Source organism: Oreochromis niloticus, linkage group LG13, assembly GCF_001858045.2.
Source record: "Oreochromis niloticus isolate F11D_XX linkage group LG13, O_niloticus_UMD_NMBU, whole genome shotgun sequence".
NCBI classification, from domain to species: domain Eukaryota; kingdom Metazoa; phylum Chordata; class Actinopteri; order Cichliformes; family Cichlidae; genus Oreochromis; species Oreochromis niloticus.
The window spans coordinates 18,401,335-18,421,733 of NC_031978.2; the positions used below are offsets into that span (position 1 = coordinate 18,401,335).

The 20,399-nt window shown below is 37.7% G+C and overlaps 2 protein-coding genes, 1 long non-coding RNA gene and 1 other non-coding gene across 5 annotated transcripts; 2 read left to right on the forward strand and 2 right to left on the reverse strand.

Moving 5' to 3' along the window:
* Nucleotides 1–4,546: 4,546 nt before the first annotated feature.
* Nucleotides 4,547–11,214, reverse strand: LOC100704003 (rho GTPase-activating protein 19). The gene is made up of 11 exons (XM_005456487.4): nucleotides 11,050–11,214; nucleotides 10,482–10,729; nucleotides 9,903–9,983; nucleotides 9,204–9,413; nucleotides 8,871–9,097; nucleotides 8,647–8,733; nucleotides 7,421–7,486; nucleotides 6,852–7,040; nucleotides 6,672–6,758; nucleotides 6,376–6,462; nucleotides 4,547–5,792 (listed from the first exon to the last, which is right to left on the reverse strand). The coding sequence occupies exons 1-11, from the start codon at nucleotides 11,100–11,102 to the stop codon at nucleotides 5,787–5,789; spliced, it is 1,341 nt and encodes a 446-aa protein (XP_005456544.1). The 5' UTR covers nucleotides 11,103–11,214; the 3' UTR covers nucleotides 4,547–5,786.
* Nucleotides 11,215–13,148: 1,934 nt separating this feature from the next.
* Nucleotides 13,149–20,390, reverse strand: LOC102077288 (neuropeptides capa receptor). 2 transcript variants are annotated; one of them, XM_005456486.3, is made up of 7 exons: nucleotides 19,134–20,390; nucleotides 17,780–17,949; nucleotides 17,489–17,585; nucleotides 16,601–16,806; nucleotides 16,075–16,296; nucleotides 15,817–15,994; nucleotides 13,149–15,560 (listed from the first exon to the last, which is right to left on the reverse strand). In XM_005456486.3, exons 2-7 carry the CDS (start codon nucleotides 17,927–17,929, stop codon nucleotides 15,190–15,192), a joined length of 1,224 nt encoding a protein of 407 aa, XP_005456543.1. In that variant the 5' UTR covers nucleotides 17,930–17,949; nucleotides 19,134–20,390; the 3' UTR covers nucleotides 13,149–15,189. The 2 variants fall into 2 exon arrangements, with proteins under 2 accessions (XP_005456543.1, XP_025753411.1); XM_025897626.1 differs by having other exon boundaries at nucleotides 17,489–17,894.
* Nucleotides 16,282–16,813, forward strand: LOC112841991 (uncharacterized). The gene is made up of 2 exons (XR_003213532.1): nucleotides 16,282–16,389; nucleotides 16,549–16,813. It is a non-coding gene; the product is annotated as an uncharacterized LOC112841991 (long non-coding RNA).
* On the forward strand, nucleotides 19,450–19,543 carry trnai-uau (transfer RNA isoleucine (anticodon UAU)). Its single transcript has 2 exons — nucleotides 19,450–19,487; nucleotides 19,508–19,543. It is a non-coding gene; the product is annotated as a tRNA-Ile (tRNA).
* Nucleotides 20,391–20,399: the final 9 nt, after the last annotated feature.

Consider the following 20,399-nt stretch of genomic DNA (forward strand, 5'->3'; position numbering starts at 1 on the left):
TTGTGCTTTAACTTTACAGATGGATTTGCTGGGGTGAGCGGATCCCTCCTAACACTAATATCAGCAAATTACACAGACATGACACCCCCATTCACTTTAACTGACAAAAGGCACAAAGACAATAAAGAGTCACAGATGATGTAATGATATATTTGTGTGCATCTGTCTGCTTTGATGCTTGTCCAGTTCAGAACGTGCACATATGAATGCGCACATGCAGGTGTACGCACTTACTCGAAACAATTCAGTAAAAGCTCCATCTGTCCCAGTAAAAATGTCAGTGCAGCATAGAGCTTCCTTCAATGAATGGTTAATTAAAGAGGAGACAGTGGTGTTTAGTGGTAATAGGGGGTGGTGGTAACATCCCTCCGCTCTCACAGAGCTTTGAGAGGAATGCACACAAATATGCAAAAGGAATAATTCTGCTGTTTACAAAGGCATAGGACGACATAGCAGCAATTACAATAGTCTGGCAGAGTTTGCAAAACAGAAGATGTTACCAAGAACTGACTAAAATGAGGAAACCCAATTAATGTGGAAGCATTCAGTGTTGGGTAAGTTACTTTAAATTAGTAACTTAGTTACATTACTAGTTACTTCTCTAAAAAAGTAACTCAGTTACTTCAAGTTACTCGTTACTTTCAAAGTAACTAGTTACTAGGGAAAGTAACTTTGGTTTTACTCAGAATTCTCTTGTTAATGTGTTGCTTCCGTAACTGGATACCCAGCCAGACTGTCAGTCTTCTAGCTTGCTTACTTGCCACGAGTGCACTGTGCCACCTACCAATAGAAAGGAAAAAATAATGTGCACATTTCCACGAGAGAAATCCCACGCCTGGACCGTCGTTGACCGCCGCCATGATTCTAGCCTGCTTTTTACATCCAACACAAAAACTGCAGTCGTGGTGCTTTTGATTGTACTCAGAACTTGGAAATTCTGCCTTCTGAATAGGAAGATGTAGGTAATATGTAGGTAACACCAGACTGCAGATGAGCTGCATACAGGGCTGGACTGGGACAAAAAAATCGTCCCGGGCATTTTGACTAGAGACCGGCCCACCATTATATTAAAAATCATAAAGCCTTTGAATGAAAATAAACACTGTTGTGACAGTGATGTACACTGTTCTGATCAATCTATCAATTGTTTGTTGTAAGACTCAGATAATTATTTTTTTTAAAGCGAGACATTTTAAATGAGAATAATAAAGAAAAGTATTTCCTTGTCCCCCCCTTTCCCTGTTAATGCCCTACCTGGACCCCTGGCAACACTTTGCTAGACCCGCCCCTGCACAGTTACCAGCTGTCAGCTACGTAGAAAAGGATCCTGGTGTTATTTGTCTCTCAGAAACAGTTCATAACTTCCCTTCAACTCATTCATGTCACCTAAAGGTAAACCTGTTTCTCCATCACCTGTTCAGCTCTGATGATTCAGTAAGGACATCTCCTGGTTTCATCTGCATGTTTCCCTCTCACCAGATAACCAAACCGATATCATGACCAGCAGCTTTACAGCTGTGGCTCCAGCAAACATCAGCTGATACTAGAAATTAATATTAAATAAATTCTAACAACAGCTGATCAAGCTTAAACGTGCTGCTGTTGTTTAACGCGACATCCGCTGGTTTCCTCTTTCTGGCGCAAAGTGGGCGATAAATAAACAAGAGAGAAAAGCTGATCAGCTGATCACTGATCAGTTTCGTGATTGAAGTAGAAACGGGAGAGGAGAGAATGAGAGAAGAAGAGGCAGCTGTGCAGCTTCAGCTTTGTGTCTTTTTCATTGTAGCTGAAGTCCGGGACAAACTGTGTTCCTTTTCACCTCAGTACGAAACGCGTAATATTTTCTCTGAATACCAGACGATTCTGTTTTTTACGGGACGGTTGGCAACTCTAATAATTAACCGTATGAACAAAATAAAGTTCAACATCAGTAACATAGCACCCACACAGCTGTATAGAAACTCCGTCATGCTAGCTACCACGCAGTACGAAAATGTCAGCATACCGAAAATAAACTCCACCTAAACTTGGTTTATATCTGACTCAGATAGACTGCAGGTCATAACTTCTTACCTGAAGTTCAGTTCACCTGACACGCGGACCGGCGGCCGCTTCGGGTCTCTCCTCTTGCCTCCCTTTTCCTTCATCCACCTGCTGGCCTCCACCACTTGTTAATGTTATTGAATCTGTGGAAGCTCCGCGATATCCACCACACGGAGTAACGAGCCTATCTAAATCCCAGTAACGAGTAACGCGTTCCTGGTTTTGGCATAATAACTAGTTACCGTGCTCGTTACCACAATAATAACGTAGTTACTGTAACGCGTTACTTAATAACGCGTTAGTCCCAACACTGGAAGCATTACATATGCTCAGGCACCCATGAGCAAATTCTGTGTTACTGTGAAGAGGCAACCAAGGAAAGGAAGTCCAAAAGGTATAAAAGGATAAAAAATGAATCAATTGTTTACTATTTCAAGTAAGATAAACATGTTTTATTTCCATTTTTGCAGTTTTAAAAGCCAGAGGTCAAAAAGCTTAGTACCGTGTGTGGTCAATACCCTCTTTGACAACTTGCAAATGCTTCATGGAGTCAGCCAAGAGTTCCAAGAGTTCGAGTCCACTGTGGATTTCGAGGTGTGTTTAGGATCGTTATCCTGTTGCTGAATAAATCCTCTTCTTTGCAGCTTCAGCTTTGTTTTTTTCCTTAACAGACACTATGCTAGAATTTGCTGCTAATTAACTGAATCCACTCTGGTGACACTGGCTCCAGCCCAAACACAAAGCAGTGATGTTTTCAATCCTGCATAGTTCTCATAGAAGGTTTTGTCTTTTACATCTCAGCCTGCCTTCATTATTTCTGTTACCTGTCATTTGTTGACATTACAGATTTAAAAACAACAACAACAAAAAAAGCAAACAGGTATTTTTGCACCTTCTCTTCTTCAGCATTTTAGGTGTGTTTAAAAGAGCTTATGGCTGGTGGGAGTAGGAGGAAGATTGAGGAGTGTTTTGGAAACTGCACCACCTTCTTTTCAATGAACAACATGTTGTTTGACACTTCAATCCTTTTGGGTGGAATAAAATTTTTGCGTTGTCCAACTCTCTTTTTTTCTCACTCTAAAATTGTGTAAAACAATACCACAATATCTTAATCTTAGCAGACACAGGCTTATTTGTGATTAGTTCATCCTTCACTCACTTTAATAACTGACAATTATAACAATTATAACCTTAAACAGGGGTTCCCACATCTATGCATATTTATGCTATTTTCATACATCTTTCACCCAAAACTACTTGAAATTTAAAAAAAAAACAAAAAAACTTTTCTACCGAGAAGCTCTTATGTAGTTAACTAAAAAGAAACCGACACATGCTTGAAAATAAAATATGAAGAAACCCAATTTAGAATTCAGAAAATTCCACAGCGTGCTTCCGACCAGTCATTTGTATTTCTCTCTAACACAGCTGTGCCTCAGAAAGGCATAAAAAAAAATTCTCTTTTAATTGTGTTTTCCTTTTAACGCAAATGATCGGTTAGTGAGTTTAGAATATGGACAGAATTAGCTCCCTCTAAAAGGCATTTTAATGCATACATTCAAAGCAAAATCACATCCACTCACAAACCCACAAACATATATATTTTGATATAATGTGAAGTTGATTACAGTACCAGTGAGTCATTTTACAGTCATCAAGCTCATTGCTAAATAAAACCCCCGTGGAGTTTTAGCTGTAAAACAATACACTTCCTATTGGGGATGTTGTCTGTTGTACATATATATATATATATATATATATAGGATATATATTTAGGATTTGGGGAGCATTCCCATACATGTTTACAGCATATACTTACAATACCAACCATACATTGACACCATAATAACAAACGGGCATTCCTGCTGTTGTGGAAAAAACATTTTCTTGCTACTCAAACTTTCACCCCATAACTGCATTCGCAAGTTGTTTTCTTCTATTTAAATTTATTATTGATCATTGGCCTAAACTTTTAATGCAGGTTTTCAGGTTATTTGGTACAATTAAAAAAACTCATATGTACTTTATTGACAACTTTCAGGACGCAGGATGTTGTGATGTCCTGTTAGAAAAGCACGAGTTTAAAGTATGGGGAAATCTTTCAAGTAGCTACTTATATATGAATACGAGTATATGGTGAGCATTATTGTTTTATTAAATATCTCAGTATTTTAATAAATACTGAGAGCTTACACTACAGACACAGCTGCAGCAACCTTTATACACTAGTGACTCAAAAGTGGATAACCTCTACCCATGAGTCTCTGCCTCACTGATTATTTACAACTAAAGGGCACCACCTTGTGGCAGAAAAAAATAAAAATAAATAAATAAAAGCATTGCAGAGGTTCAGGCAGAAGTACCTAAATTGTGACGATTAATAAAATAATCATCGTTAGAAAAAACGCTCACAATCATGTCTGTATGCTAGATGACTCAAGTTTGGGAATAAAAAAAAAAAAAAGAAAAGAAAAAAAAGAAAGAAAGAAAAAAGAGCCAAATATGGAGTGCAGCTTGATGTCTTTTAATTACATTGAGTTGCATAGCTTCACAGTAGCACCAGATTCACCAGTTTACATTGTCACATTATAGTTAAATTGTAACAGCAGTGAAAAGCGAGTTTCACTCATGGAGTAAGACAACAAAGTGGGGTTAAAAGTGGTTGTAGCCAAAACTCTCCCGAAAAAACACCTGGATTACCAGTTACAGCAGAAGGCAAGTAAACTATCCATCGTCATTTGCATTCAACCACTCACTAAAACTAAATAACGATAAATATAATATGAACAATAAAAACTGATTTAAAAAAAATCTTGCAGTATCGTCAAAGGTAAAAAAACAAACAAAAATAAATCATATAAAGCTATAAAATCAGATACGGTGCTGCATAAGAATTCAAACCGGATGTAAGATCTAAGACCAACCCCAGAAAACCAAAGTACAGTTTAAAGAAGCAGTAGCTTAAGGGATCACAGTGTCAAGAAGGATTTGTGCTAAAGTGAAACAAACAAATATTGACATAAAGTACACAAGCTCCATTGACCTTTCACTCAGCATCTCCCTTATTTTATCGACACGTAAAATAAGCTACTGGGGAAGTAAAACCTTTGGATATGTTCACTTTAAGGCACACTTTGGATTTAAATAACTTTGGGTTTCAGTGACCAAATCTAACTAATTATCTTACAACTTACAAGCAACTTTACATTTAAATAGAAACTCTGTGTATCACATTTTCCATCCAATGCCCTATACTAATGAGATCCTGATGGAAGTCATCCAGAAGTCCAATGAAAAATAAATACAATAATGCTTTTCAAATTAAAATCAGACATGTTTCACTCAATCACAAAGCTAAGGATCCTAATTTCACCAGTGCAATTACACTGCATAATAAGGAGCATCATCACTGAACAAGAAAGTAAGACGAAACTCTTGAAAAAAGGTGAAGTGAGAAAAAAAGAACATATCAGCGCTCTCACTCCAATTATTTCTGCTGAACTGAGAAAAAAAAAAAGAGAGAGGTCAATAAAAAAAAAAAGGTTGAGATTCTTTAACTCAAAGTCTAAAACTTTGTGACAAAAAACAGAGACAAAAAAAGATGATCTAAACATGGTATGTAAAGAAAACCTTATAATACACCTTCTGTTTACAGAGAACTTGAGATGATCATTTAATTACTTTTACATAAAAGTCAGACTGATGGTTCCCAAGTTGAGAGGCGCACATCCTTTCACACACAATTAATCCTGGTGGAGGAAAGAGGAAAAAAAAGAGAGAAAGAGAGAGACGATTAGGTAATGTTCAGTCCTTTCAGCTGAGCACAGGCATCAGGCATCATTAACAATCTAAGCACCGCCTGTGGTGAACCGCAGACTGATGGCTGAAATGCCAGAAAAGTTCAACACAGTAATGAGGAAAACTGCTCTCTAGCTGTAGCCGATGACAGTTTTAAAAGCAAACTGTGCCCAATAATTTCAGTGTGACATTTTAGTTGGTCATGGTTAAAATAAAAGAATTACTTCTTAAGTGTTTCACTCTACATTGTAATTACTACTATGAGGGGTTTATTACCAGCAGTTTTTTTTTTTTTTTTTTTTGAAGATTATCACCTGCACCAAGTTTATTTCCTGTCTGATCACTAGTATCCAAAGCAGCAGTCACTCAGTTGGAGGGAGAAGAAAAAAGGGCTAAAGACTTTTTTTTCACTCTGCAGGACCAGTTAGCTAATATTTTACAGCAGCAAAACTTATGTTAAATAAGGTACAGGTTCTCCCTCTCAGACTTATTTTGAAATGTGTTTGTTTGTGCACAGCTGGTTCCTTCTTTTACCTGTCCATCAGCGGAGCAGCTGGGTGGATGATTCTGTGGTCTGCCATTTTCTTTCTCAGCTAACATTTGGCTTCCAAACACTTTCTTCTGTTAGAAACATGAAAATTAAGAAGAAGAAAACTATTAAACAAGTTCAACAGATTTTTGTTTTTGTTGAATTTGCTAAATTTGTGTTCGACTAATTAAAACACTGGTTAATAGGATCACATGCAAATATATATGCAAAGCTTTGTGTCTATAAGAGGTTGGCAAGAAATGTGACGGGTAATGCAGACACACAAATACTGTCAACAAACCTTTATTATTCCACCCCAAGAGCGTGAACGCCAGTGCCTCCTGCTGAATGGTGCCCGAGAGTCTGCTGAGGGTGTCTGTTTCTCGATCTACACACAAAAATACACCACCTTAGGTGTTGGTTCTCCAAGCACCTTGTATGCATGTCTTTCTTATCACAGCAGTATTACACTGAGTTATACCTGTCTGATGAGTTTTTTCTTTTTGGCAGACTCTGGCATGCTGCTGACTTGCTGGTAAAGCTCTCTGAGGGCTGATTCAGTGTAACTCTGAGTATCAGATGTGACTGTTGTTATGGAGGGAGAAGGGGAGGCCACTGTCACTGCAGTCACAGGGCCCTCTTTGGCCCCAGAACAGAGAGTCAAGTCATCCTAAAAATGTCAGAACAAAGCAAATAACATTCAAATTTCTGTTTTCATAGAACAAAACAAATCAAACACTTTTTGAGAGATAACTGCACAGATTTTCTTGTTGCTCTAAGTGAGAGTTTACAAACAAACAGCTTTAAAATCTAACTACCGAACCAGTAATTAAAAGTTTTATTTCAGGCTCGTTTGAAAATTATTCTATTAAACGCCTTGAAGAAGACATCAGCCTCTCCAGGTTCTGGAGTTAGACATCCAAGTGTCTAAAATCAACCAAACACTGAAGTGACTGGATTCGGTAATTTGCTAAATGCAATGCAGTACTAACTCCCTTTTTTTCGCTACTAAGACAAACTCTGTTAGAAATAGAAAACAAAAATACTTACATTTAACTGAAGAGCTTTTGATCCTGTGAAGTACAAGCGGGCATATTCTTTGATATACGGAGGCGCCTTCAATGAAAACAGACGAAAATTAAAGCCTCTGAAAACAACTAAATATACTAATGTTACAGCTATTCAGACATAAAGCACAGTGCGTTAAGGCTAACTATGTTCTACTGAAATAAAATCATTCATCCTACATAAAGGGGTCTGATTAAAGTGGCCTGTGGTTTCATTTTAGTAGTTTAATCAAATTAGTATTGAATAAAGCATTTGTTAGATAAAAAATAATTAACAGCATATAAAATCAAAACTTGGGCATATCCAAAGGGAAATAAATCTGCACACATTAACTAGAAAACAGCAAATGCATCAGTAGCATGGAAAAGGCCAGGAAACCCATTTGTTTGATGGGGAAAAAATGTTAGTCAAGAATGTAGGATATAGGTGAACATATTAGTCAAAGACCAAACAAGACCCAGCTGTAAAAAAAAAAATACCCATAAATGAAATCTTCTCAATAGACCAATTAAAAAACCTGATCTTAATTCCAATCACAGCACACATCACAGCAAGTGAGATTTAAGATGGCCTTAAAGATACAAAGCATCTGCTCATGGCTGTGGGTCAAAGACTGGCAACAATTTTCAGAAATATTAAGTTTGATGATGATTATCTGTCCAAACACCTTTAAAATCCTACACTTCAGACACTCAGTTAAAAGGGCGACATCAGCCGCCTACTTCTTTCTTCCTATAAACCTGCTTGAACTCAAAACTTTATATTGACAGGAATTTGTCAAATACAATGTTTGCAGGTAAAGAGCCTGATGGCAGCTGATTGCAGGACATTTAAATGATTATAACTTTTCTTTTATATATATATATATATATATATATATGTAATTTCTGTGTTCTTGCTCTCTATCACGTTTGTTTGTACTTGTAACCCTGGCGACAATAGCCCTTATTATGAAACTTTCATTTAAGTAAAGAGAAGACATATTGTTATAATACATCGCATATGGTTGTGAGATACCGTCTAGGTGCCCGTTTAAATGACACCTAATAACCTTTAATTAATAAGACCTGCCTGGGTTTTGTTTTAAAAGGAAATAATGTTACATTTTGATTTTTCTATTGGCAAAAAAAAAAAAAAAGCATTTTGTTTATTTTTTCACAAGTTAAGCAACACTGATGCAATAAGTGATCAACGCCAGGGGAGCTTACCTTGAACAGTTTTTGTGAGTGTCTAATAAGGAATGCTATGCCATTATTGAGTTTTTCTATGTCTCCCTGAAGATCACTTGCCATTACCTGCAAAATTAAAAAAAGAAGAAGAAGAAGAAGTCACAAAGAAACACAAAAAGCTCTTATTATTATTATTTGTCAGAGTTCATTTGACTGCAAACAGTGTTTCGGAAGGTAGAACAAAATGAACCTAAGGTCTTTACATTTTTGGGCCAGATGATGTGTGGAGCAAACATCTTGGCTAAATTGATAGCAGACATCTTGTTGGAGTGCTGATTGCGAGCTGTGCTGTGCAGTAAATCCAACAGCAGCTTCAACAAGCTCCGGTTGGCAGGTGGGAGAAGCATAAACAGGAGCTGAAACGCCTCGATCTGGCGTTCCTTATCTGGCACATTTGTCTTATTCCCTTTATCATCAAAGCGAGTCAACTCTAAAAACAAGTGACACAAAAATATTACAAAGCAGAGGTTAGCGATATTTTTCCTGACCATGCATTAATCTGAATGACAAGGATCTGTGCATGAGTCAACCAGCACCTCCAATCTTCAGATGAGCATGATAGTGTCTGTGTGTCAGCAGAGGCTCTGGAAGCTCTCCCAAGTAGGCCTTGAGCAATGTTGCGGCATCATTGGGGTGGAAATCGCCCGTCTCTAGATCTATCTCTGCCCCAGTGTTCAGCATCTCCCTCAGGGCTGCCTGCCTTAAGCTGTGGCCTGGCACACGAAACAGCCCCTCCACATGAAGGTCTGAGGGGTGGGAGAGAAAGATGGGGAGAGACAGCCAGAAAGGGGGAGGGTGGAGGGTGTTTAGGTAGGCAGACACAGAGTGAAGGAGACACAGAGAGCCAAAGACACAGCAGTAAGGTGAGTGATGGAGTGAAGTAAATGGAAGGAGGGAGTCAGCAAGAGCAAAGTGCTTTCAGATAAATTATTGACTCAAACATTTTCATCCAGTGTCCACTTTCAGTGAATGACATCATTGCTTTCTAGAAATAAACCATGACCTCATGGCAATTCAATGCTTAAACTAAGTTACAGAGCAAGTAAAAAGTGTGATGCTTGACATATACGATTCAGTATAATCCAGTTATTTAAATCGTGTTTCAAAAAAATAATATTGTTAAGAATTTCTTTGCCTCTGGAGGTGACACATGCAAAGGTGCAATATCACAAAACACTCTGGATGATACGGTTTATTTAATGTCACGTTATATGAGCATGTGAATCAATACTCACTTTTATTCAGGTACTCGATGAGCTGATAGATCTGTGCGATTCCTTCTTCAGTTAATGGTGCACCAAAAACGACTCCTTTGTCTGCAAGAAATCAAATGACACATCAAGGCTGACTGTAGGCTTTTTGTGTATGAATGGACCTATTCTAGTCAAAATAGAGGCAAATTATAACTACAAGATGACTTGATGAAAACCAAAAGCACTTTAGTCTTCAGTCTTTATTGTTCATCACCTGATGAATAATTAGAGGAGAGATGATTTGCTTAACCAAAATAAACACTGGATTATTCTTGCTTGTCATTTGTGAGGGTTAGATGTTGCCTTCTTTTTCATGTCCCCCTAAACTCCCCATAAGCAGGAACAAGCAAGCTTATCATATTTGCTTATGGTAAATTATGTACTTAATTATTTCAGCCTTAGAAATAAAATTACATGACTGAGAAACTCCACACAACTCCGCTTTCTCCCTCAGGAAATCAATAACAAAAGAATATAAGCATGACATAAATCATATTTATTCAAAATACCGTTTCAAAGGCGGTTAACGTGTGTGCATAACAAAGACTCTTCTGGCCTAACCTTTCCGTTTCAGGAAGTTAAAGGAGCGTAGAAAGCCGCTGGACGAGGGGACTCTAGGCTCCGAGTCTCCAGTAAGCTGGGCAAACTCGTCCCCAGGCAGATCTATCATTCGAGTGATGTTGCTAAGTACCAGCTCCGTGAAAGCCTGCGGATGTTCATGTCTCAGCCGCTCCACGAAGAAGTCCGGGTTAAAGATGACAGGCTGGTTCGTCTTTTCCTGACTGATAAACACATTGCATTTGGTCTCCCTGTTAAAGGAAACACATACGCCATAGATTAATGTCCATCTTGAAATGATAAAACTTCGAGCTGGCCCGAGAATAAAGCGTTAAAAGTAAGACTTTGCGTGAATTATCGAATTAACGTTAGCTTATGTTAGTATAAACTGTTGCTAGGTTAACTTAGCTCCACTGGCTATTGCTAACAGGGAAAAAACAAGTCCCAATGCAAAGTAGTGAAAACAGAGTTTTGTTTTGTTTTATTAGTACTAATCCTCTGATGGACGCATAGTTTACTCAGCAGCACTGTAACTTGTTCATCTTTGTCAAATTAATGAAAAAGTCCTTACTTTCTTTCGAGTTTGTGATTGTTTGGGGAACCATTTTCAGCCGCCATCTTCATTTTGAATCCTCCGCTGGTTCATATTTAGTCCCGCCCATTGACTTGTGATTGGCCGAGATATACACACGTCACGTCGGTTACGTGTATTCCCCCCCCCCCCCCCAAAAAAAACCAAACAAAAAAACGCCACTCTGATTTCAAGCGTCAGGCTGCAATTTACAGTCTCCAATCACTCACTGTTCTGATTGGCAGAACAAACAGCAAGCTATGATACAATAGGGCTTTGGAGCGTGATGTCACTGGAGGTGGGCCACGCCCCTTTCCGCCATGACAGTAGGCTAGACACAGGATACAGCTTCAGCTATGGTTCGTACGTGTTGTGTTATCAGTTGTAACGTTTGATCACACGATCGTGAAGGCAAGAAGCTGGATAATGGGCTCTCTTTTCATCGTTTTTCAACCTGGAGGCAACGTGAGGGATCCCATGTATCCGATATTACTAAACAAAGACGTCAGGCTTGCACTGCAGCGGTGAGACGAGCGGATCGAGTTCTGTGCAATCCCCAGCTTTTTGCTGGTTTGGTCTCCGCATCTTCTTTTCGGTGAGTTCTAAATTAATTCATATCACTATTAAAATGCTTTTAGTGTTATTTTCAATGTGCTGAGGTCATAGATAATGAGATAAAACATGCTAATGTGTGATGCTGCAGAACCACGTCATGTCATCATGTCGACTGAGTAGCTTATGATTTAGCATTATTGCAGGCAAACCAGCATATGAAATGGATGTAACAAATCCAGACTGGGCACCAACACTGCTCATGGGCCTCTAAAAACATACTAAATTGCTCTCATTGTACACTAATCCGCACATAACTTCCAGATGAATCACACACCTGTCATGTGTCATGTACCCTAACCCTAACCCTGCAGCATCACACATTAGCATGTTTTATCTCATTATCTATGACCTCAGCACATTGAAAATAACACTAAAAGCATTTTAATAGTGATATGAATTAATTTAGAACTCACCGGAAAGAAGATGCGGAGACCAAACCAACAAAAAGCTGGGGATTGCACAGAACTTGATCCGCTCGTCTCACCGCTGCAATGCAAGCCTGACGTCTTTGTTTAGTAATATCGGATACATGGGATCCCTCACGTTGCCTCCAGGTTGAAAAACGATGAAAAGAGAGCCCATTATCCAGCTTCTTGCCTTCACGATCGTGTGATCAAACGTTGCAACTGATGACACAACACGTACGAACCATAGCTGAAGCTGTATCCTGTGTCTAGCCTACTGTCATGGCGGAAAGGGGGCGTGGCCCACCTCCAGTGACGTCAACTCCAAAGCCCTATAGACTGCAACATCATGATTAGGAAACAGTTATCATTTGCTGTTCCTGAACAGAATATGTATTCAAGGACGCAAGGATTAAAGATATTTTTATTTAATTCGAGCACATGGTAATGATGTGAAATTACATTTTTGAACTGTGTCCTGTTGGTTAAGAAGTCAGGACCTGTTTGCAGAGGGAGGAACTCACACCTAGTGTTGAGAGTTTTTGCACCACAGTCTGTGGATTGTGTCGAAGGCAGTGGAATCCAGGAAAAGCACATATAAATACAAATCCTTATTTTCCAGGTGTTTCAGGGCTGAAAAATAAGTGGTTCATTTGAACCACTGATGAGATGGCATCATACTGGTACAGGTTCACAGTGACATCAGTGGAGTTCTTTACATGGGACATAACCATTCTTTCAAGACACTTCATGACAGTCGGTGTGAGGAACACTGGTCAATAGTTATTCAGGGCTGTCACTGTGGACTTTTTGAATAATAGTGGCAGTCTTAAGACAGGCCTGTACTGTTGCCTGTGAGAGAGAAGTGTTCAGGATGTCAGTCAACACCTCTGACAGTTTATGTTCACAATCTGTCAGTGCCTATCCAGGAATATTGTCGGGGCCTGCAGTGTTATGGAGTGTTATGGAGTCAGTCCTCTGCAGGACCTGCCTCACTTCTGCTGAGGTCACAGTGTTGGGTAGCTCACCTGGTGTAAGGGTGAGTCTGGTGCACATGCAGCAGGTGATGGAGTTCTTGAGGTGGGTGCAGAAATTATTAAGATCCTTAGACAGAGATGGGTTGCTGGGGCATTGTACACATTTAGTGTTTTAGTCTGTGATGCACCTTTTGCAAGTGTGTGCGATTAAGGGGCAAGAAGTGCCCCTTAATCATCTGGGTATATGTGGCTTTTGTCCTTCTGATGTTCATTTGATGTTATGTTTCTGTGCATCTGTTGTTAGAGTAACCAGATGTTTGTAATGTTAACATGGATCAAAGACTATACAGTTACTAAACCTGGAAAGTAGTATAACATTTTGATACATCTAAAATACATACAGCAATTCAAAGTATGTAGGTTACAGGTTTGGCATACACTGTATTTATTTGGACAAATACGCTTTATTTTTTTGGACACAGTTTTGCAAACTTCTTAAAAAAATAAATAGAAACTTTTAAAAACAATCCTCTTACAGCACAGTTTTTGTACACTTCCTAACTACTTAATAAGTAAATTTGTTGTTAATAAAAGCCTTACGTGTACAGGCTCCTGTGTATATAGCAGAGCTAATGAGACTTTATAACTTCAGCCAGTCTCTCCAATCATCTGATTGGGGTAGCCAGTTATTTTAACACCAGACGTTGAGGTTTTGGCACCTAAGCTCTGGAACAGCCTCCTTCATCCTATTAAACCAGTTTAATTTAAAAGACTATTGAAAACTTATTTCTATAGCTTACCCTTTCTCTGATTTTTTTGGGCCATTATCTGTGGCATTTTGTTCTTCTAATACACGTGTATAGGAGTATGTATGCAAAAATGAATATAAGACTAAAAAGTAATTGTGTGTTTTTAAAAATTGATATAAAAATAAAGTATTTGTCTCATCTGCCTAAAGATAGAACCTAAATTCAGTTCTTTGCTTGGTTGTCTGTTATCTGATGATACAACGCTGATTCATCTCTTAATATAGGTACCTTTTTGTGATTCATATGTCTGTACTAAGTGGTTTAACAAAGAAGAAAACATTCCTCTAAAAATGGTCGGGTACAAGGGCTAAACTGAAAATAAGTGAAAAAGCAGCCAAATCCAAAGAAAAAGTGTATAATGACTAAATAGAACCTTTGTGCACTAAAATGTCATATAAATCAACATCATGCTGTGTCCAGGAACATAATACATCCACAGGTTATACTTGAGTGAGTCTATATTTATAGAATGCTGATCGGCGAGGTCTCAGTCAAGCCAGGTCTCCTGGTGTTTGGTTGTCTTGGCAACACAAACTTGACTTGTGTGCTCCAAAGAATAAAACATAAACATATTTGACAAAAACATATATTTATAAAGCATTAAACATACAACAAGGGTCTCAAAGGTCTGAAATATAGTTTGAAAATATCCTGCGTATTGTGAAATTTACAGACAAATTGACTTATGTTAAAAATGTAGGAATAGTCAAGCCAGTTTTAAACAGTTTTCTGAGAAGAAAACACATAATCATGTGTAATCAGCGATGCCGGAAAGCAGCACATGTATGACTCATTTAGGGAGTTACCTTTTCTTAAAAAAACCAAAAAAACAGTTAAAGTCAAGTGCAGCATCAGCTATGCATACAAGCGCATGAATCTTCTCCATGTTGAAAAATGAATATGTCACACCTGTAACAAACTTCAATATTAATCTTATTCAACATATATTTGAAACTTCTTTATAACAACAGACTCATAAATATCTTGTTTGGTAATCCTTTGCAAATGCTGTGTTCTAATTTTATACACAAATGTAAGACTGCACACCACAACGTGAGCTTTACACCAGTTGCTGTAAAATCATTTTCTTCTGTAGCTACACGAAAAGGACTCTGAAAATGTGAATTCCACATGTACTGTAGAAAGAGTCAAACATTTTACCATATTTACAAAAAGACTTAGAAAACCTTGAACAAGAGAAAGAAATGAAAGGAGGCAGTGATACAATAGCATGAAAGAGTATAGCACAGAATTCAGAGTGCTTATCAGTGCAGCTCATACTGAAAAGAGGCTTTCATGTTTATCACCATCACATCCATTCCTCTTATCTGATTTTTAGCCACTATATTGAAATTTCTTTTCACATTTTTCTTCACAGAATTTACCATCAATCCTCTCTCTGGCTGTCACGTTTGCTTCTTCTGTAGACCTCTGTCTCAGCCAAGACATGAGCCCATATGTCCAGTAGCAGTGAGGTCTGAGCTTACCCAGGGTTCTCCAGCACGCCCTGCGAAATGTGCGGGAGGAAATACAGAACAACAGGGGGTCCAAAGCACCGTTGATATACCACAGTGGGAGGGACAAATACGATTTCAAGATTGTGTAAATGGAAAGGACCGTGTCGGACCACACAACCACGTAAACCTGCATAAGTGATGAGGCGATATCAGGAAAGTTGCAAACAAAAAAAGCCACCACAACTGCACCTGAAAAGCAGAACAGAGAGAGTCTTGATAATTCAACATTCTGAAATGATTTTTAATAGTACACTAATGTAATTCATTTGCATATAAACTGGAGTAAATGCAGGACAGCAAGGCTGTTCATGATTGTTTCATTGATTAGATAAAGAAGAGCAGTGTCCTGTATTCTTCTGCCATTACTGAAGCCACTGCTTTATAGATTGACCTGGTATGTGTCCTTCAAAGCAGTCACAGGATTTTAAACTTTTTTATCACTCACCCATTAGTTTTAGAGCTCTCTTTTCATTTACAAGCAGTTTCCCATTCTGGTGACACTTGATTGCTCGTCTTCCTTCTGGATCCTGTGGCATAAGACCCATGTTTGTCCTTTGATGGCTATTTTTCCTCAGGTAGTGCAGGATGAGCATATAAAGAGTAAAGATGGACACTAGTGGGACCTGTTGTCGGAGAGGTGTGTTAGGTCCCTTTGCTTTACGCCGACACAAAAACATAACCTGTTAAATGGTACTCGTCTCACCAGAAAGAAGAACCCGGCTCTCAGAAGTAAGGCGCCTTTGTAGATATGAGCAGGATCTGGCTCTGTCATCTCACACATGGTAGAAACTTGGAAGGCATCTTCTTGAGTGGTAGCTGTATAGTCCAGGATGCAAGCGCGTGCCTGGTCATAGACCAGTGCAAAGGGGACAGCAGAGACCAGAGAAATCATCCATACTGACAAAAGGCACGGCACTCGAGACTTCTTTTAAAAAGACAAGAAAAGGGAAGGAAAATTCGTTTATTAACTCTTCTTTACATGATACAAAAATAGAGATGGCAACAGTAAACTTATTCAGTATGTTGTTCTTTCTCTATGTATTTTATTTATTATCCTGCTGGATACATGCTTTACTTTCCATTGATATATAAACAAAATTTTAAAGTTAATCAACTCTGAGTACAGTTGATCAATAATTCTAATGATTGTACTTTTTTTCAATATTCTATTTTACAGCAGAAAACTACCTGACATAAGACACTGTATTTTGGTTGTCCAAGTACTCAACCTGGAGGCTGGTGACAGACCACATGGTGTGGCAAATGGCTGCATAGCGTTCAGTGGTGAAGGTGACGATAACCCAGCTTGTGGTGGCACAGTACAATTGGCGGATCATGAAGTAGACCTTGCACACTGCTTGACCCAGACGCCATGGGTAGCTCTCCCAGTAATACCGATACAATGTTACTGGGATGGTCAAGAGCTGCAGAATGTCTAAAATTTAATACAAGTAAGTTAATTAGCAAATTTGGACAGAGATGGGTTTCCTGTTATCCAAGCTGGATGATACTGAATTCAGTCAAATTTTAATATATTTTAGCAAATTTATTAAATAAATATACAATAGCGTAAAATTAAAATGATGTTGTTGTTTTTTTTAACTTTTAAGACTCAATCATTGCTAAATAACAACAATGCCAGTGTTTTTAATTTTTAATATCACACATACATTTTTTAATAATGTAAAATTATTATTATTAAATAATGTTTGAAGAATTCTTGCTACTTAAATAACTTTATTGACATGACACTTCACACATAAAAATGCAGTCAATGTGCCTTACAGTAAAGAAGAGTAAAATCCCTAAATAATTTAAGGTAAGACTTAAAATGAAACCCACTTAAAAAATAGCATGAATAATAAAGACATTAAGAACATCTGCTGCATTGTTTACTCAAAGCATTATAAAGGCAATAAGAACATGTATGTATCATACTTTGCATTAGACTGAAAGTTGATTGTTGGGCTGGCACTGATTGTTTGTTTCTGGTGATATTTTTTATCAATTTGAATTTTTGGACAGTAAATGCAGATACATAGAAAAAATTAATTTCGCTTAATGATTTTAGTTTAATGCTGTCAATAGAGTTTCTTGAAAATGGTAACAGTGCCTACCTGATATAACCAGGCTGAGAAGGTAGAAACGAATGGCACTGACTTTCATGTGGGCATCCATGAGAAGGGTCAGTATGCTTACACCGTTAAATAAGACCTGCAGAGCATTTGGGGAGAAAATTATGTGCTGTACAGTGTGAAACACTGCATAATATTAGCTCTTCACGACTAGTAGCGTGGGTTAGTGATGCTGCTTTAGTTTTATTATAATTATTACATTCAGCATTGTGCATTGCAATTTAATAGCCTTGGGCTGCATGATGATGTATCCAGTAAATGTAATACTCATACTCCAAACAAGAAGATGATGCCGTAGAAGATGGTCATGGGGACAGCAATTCTCAGCGGCTCACTTTTGGTGACGCTAATGTCGAGTTGTGGTGTCGCACTTGGGCTGACGTTACAGCTGAAGAGAAATGAAATCTCCTCTGAGAAGTTCATAGTGAAGCAGCAGGAACGTACTAGAGAGATTTTATAGAGAAATGATTCGTAAATTCCACAACTAAGCTGGGGTAAGCGTACCACAAAGAAAATGCGTTTAATTTCCATAATGTCTCATTTTTTTTAATTTTTTTTTTTTTATTCTCAGACATTAAAGAAATAAATAAATACATGCATACATAGTTACATAAATGCACAATCATTCAATCATTAGAACAGTCATTAGAAATGCTTATTGGTATTCAGGTTGTATGTCATTTTGTTCAATAAGCCTTTTTTTTAAACAAATCCTGGAATATTTATTATTTCCATAATATCAAATATACAAATAAAAGGCATTTTCGTACTCGTCTCTCTAAAAAGGTCTTTACTGACTTTGCTTTAAGAAAGGAAGGAATAAATCTGCAGCTGGGACACTTTTTTTTTTTACATTTTAATTATGTTTCAGAATTATTGTCAGTGAAATAGCTGATGCTTGAGTTATTGCAGCAAACCATGTAATTACAGTTTTGTGTAGTTTCTCACTCATCACTCCCTGCAAAATGTTATACATAAAATTGGGAAGTGATGCCACAGATAAATCACCTGAAGCCACAGATAGATGATGGGGGTGGTGGAGAGGCTAACACAGCAGACGAAATCAGATTTTTCTTTTTTTTTTCCTTCAGCTTAAATAAACAAAGTGGTAGAATGTGTTTGCTAAATAATAAGAAGAGAGGGAGGGATTGTGTGCATATAATTGGGGAAGCCAGATTAATAGCTTTCTTTCAATTGCAAAATAAAATAATAATAATTTAATTTCCTTTAAAAAAATCATACTGAAGTCCATAAAATCTACTGTCACCTACAATATCTGTGTAAAAGACACTGAAGATAAAAAGAACCTTAACATTAGGAAATTGTAAGGCATTCATAAATGGATAAATTAATTAAGTAATGCTGATAAAACACTTTAACTAAGAAACAATTGCTGTAAAGGTCAATATTCTAAAAATATACAGATTAGAAAAATGTAAAGTATACTGTAATTATGTCAAACACATCTTTTCAGTTAAATATGACACTGACATAGATGCTCTTTACAACCTGTAACATGACCAATAAGCTAATATATCATTTAAAACCAAACTAATGAGTATTTTAGAGCTATAATATGCAACAGAAAGTCTCAGAAAGGTAAAGGCTATTTGATGAGTAGACTCACCTTCTAGGGAGAAGATGCAGGTTGAAGACTGGCAGCAGGCTTCACAGGCAAAAAAACAAGTCTTTGGTCCCTCCTTCCCTCAGTGAGTCGTATTCTTTCTCTCTGCCTCTTGCTCACTTACCATCTTTCTCGCTTCCTCCATCTCCCTCTCTTATGAAACACACACACATTCCCAGATGGTCACAAGACTGACTAGTAGAAATTTATCAGTGGCTAAAAACAGCTGCTTCATGTAAAATAGTGTGTGTAGAATAGCCACAAAACATTCAATGTACAAAAAGTATGTTTTTAATTCAATATGGAAAATCATTTATGTGCTCCAGTGGCGCAATCGGTTAGTGCGCGGTACTTATATGACAGTACATTGCAGAGCAATGCCGAGGTTGTGAGTTCGAACCTCACCTGGAGCAGTCTTTCCACAATTTTGTGAAGTGCTATCCTATTCTACATGCTGAAAAACCCCATTAATTAGAATAAAGTGCAACAAAACAAAAATAACTAAAGGCAGATAAATGGATCAATAAATATACGTCAAGTATAGTTTCTTCATATTTTAGAGACACATGTATTCCAATTCCCCTGCTTTGTTGTCTTGTGCAAACAACTCTTCTGATCCCCTTTGCCACTCTCCTTAATATATTGTCTCATATCACTTAATTACAGCAGTAGGTCATATCTGCTTTTGCATGCAAAATTACACTGTAACAAAAAAAGGGAAAATATTACACTCTTCATGCACTCAGCATGTGTAAATAGCACTATTATTATGTTATTAATCAAAACATAATGGAATGACAATTAATTTTGGCATGAAATTAAAGGAATTTCAAAGTAAAAATCTAAAAAAATTGTAGAAGGGAGTTTGCAACCAATACAGGATAGAGCAAGGGTGGCCAATTAATTTTTTAAAGCGGCCACATGAGAAACTAGGTCTGCTTCCCTTCACAACAGCCATCCTCATCAGAGCCTGTTTCTTATGTGGTCCCTTGGGAAAATCAGTTTCCCACCCCTGTATAGAGTGTTACCCAACATATGCTACAACAACTGCAAAAGAAGCCCAGACTAGTTTTTATATGACCTTCAACCTCCTGTAATCACACCTTACACTGACATTACACTTTTGTTTTGTATTTTTCATTTTTTTTGTGTTTTTTTGTTTTCCAACAGCAACAAAAAACAATCTCACAACACAATTAGTACATTTTATGGAACCTGAAACCTGAAATTGTTGGAGATAAATCATATATAAAACAAGTACAAAGTGTT

Bases quoted from the DNA above. Each gene is read 5' to 3' on its own strand.
- LOC100704003 (XM_005456487.4), bottom strand. From the start codon at position 11,102: ATGAAGATGGCGGCTGAAAATGGTTCCCCAAACAATCACAAACTCGAA. The intron at 9,098-9,203 runs GTGCTGGTTGAC...ACTTGTTTTTAG, and splicing joins TGCTCATCTGAAGATTGGAG to AGTTGACTCGCTTTGATGAT. The intron at 8,734-8,870 runs GTAAAGACCTTA...TTAATTTTGCAG, and splicing joins ACATCATCTGGCCCAAAAAT to GTAATGGCAAGTGATCTTCA.
- LOC102077288 (XM_005456486.3), bottom strand. From the start codon at position 17,929: ATGAACTTCTCAGAGGAGATTTCATTTCTCTTCAGCTGTAACGTCAGC. The intron at 16,807-17,488 runs GTAGGCACTGTT...ATTAAATTTTAG, and splicing joins TCTCAGCCTGGTTATATCAG to ACATTCTGCAGCTCTTGACC. The intron at 16,297-16,600 runs GTTGAGTACTTG...TCTTTTTAAAAG, and splicing joins GGTCTGTCACCAGCCTCCAG to AAGTCTCGAGTGCCGTGCCT.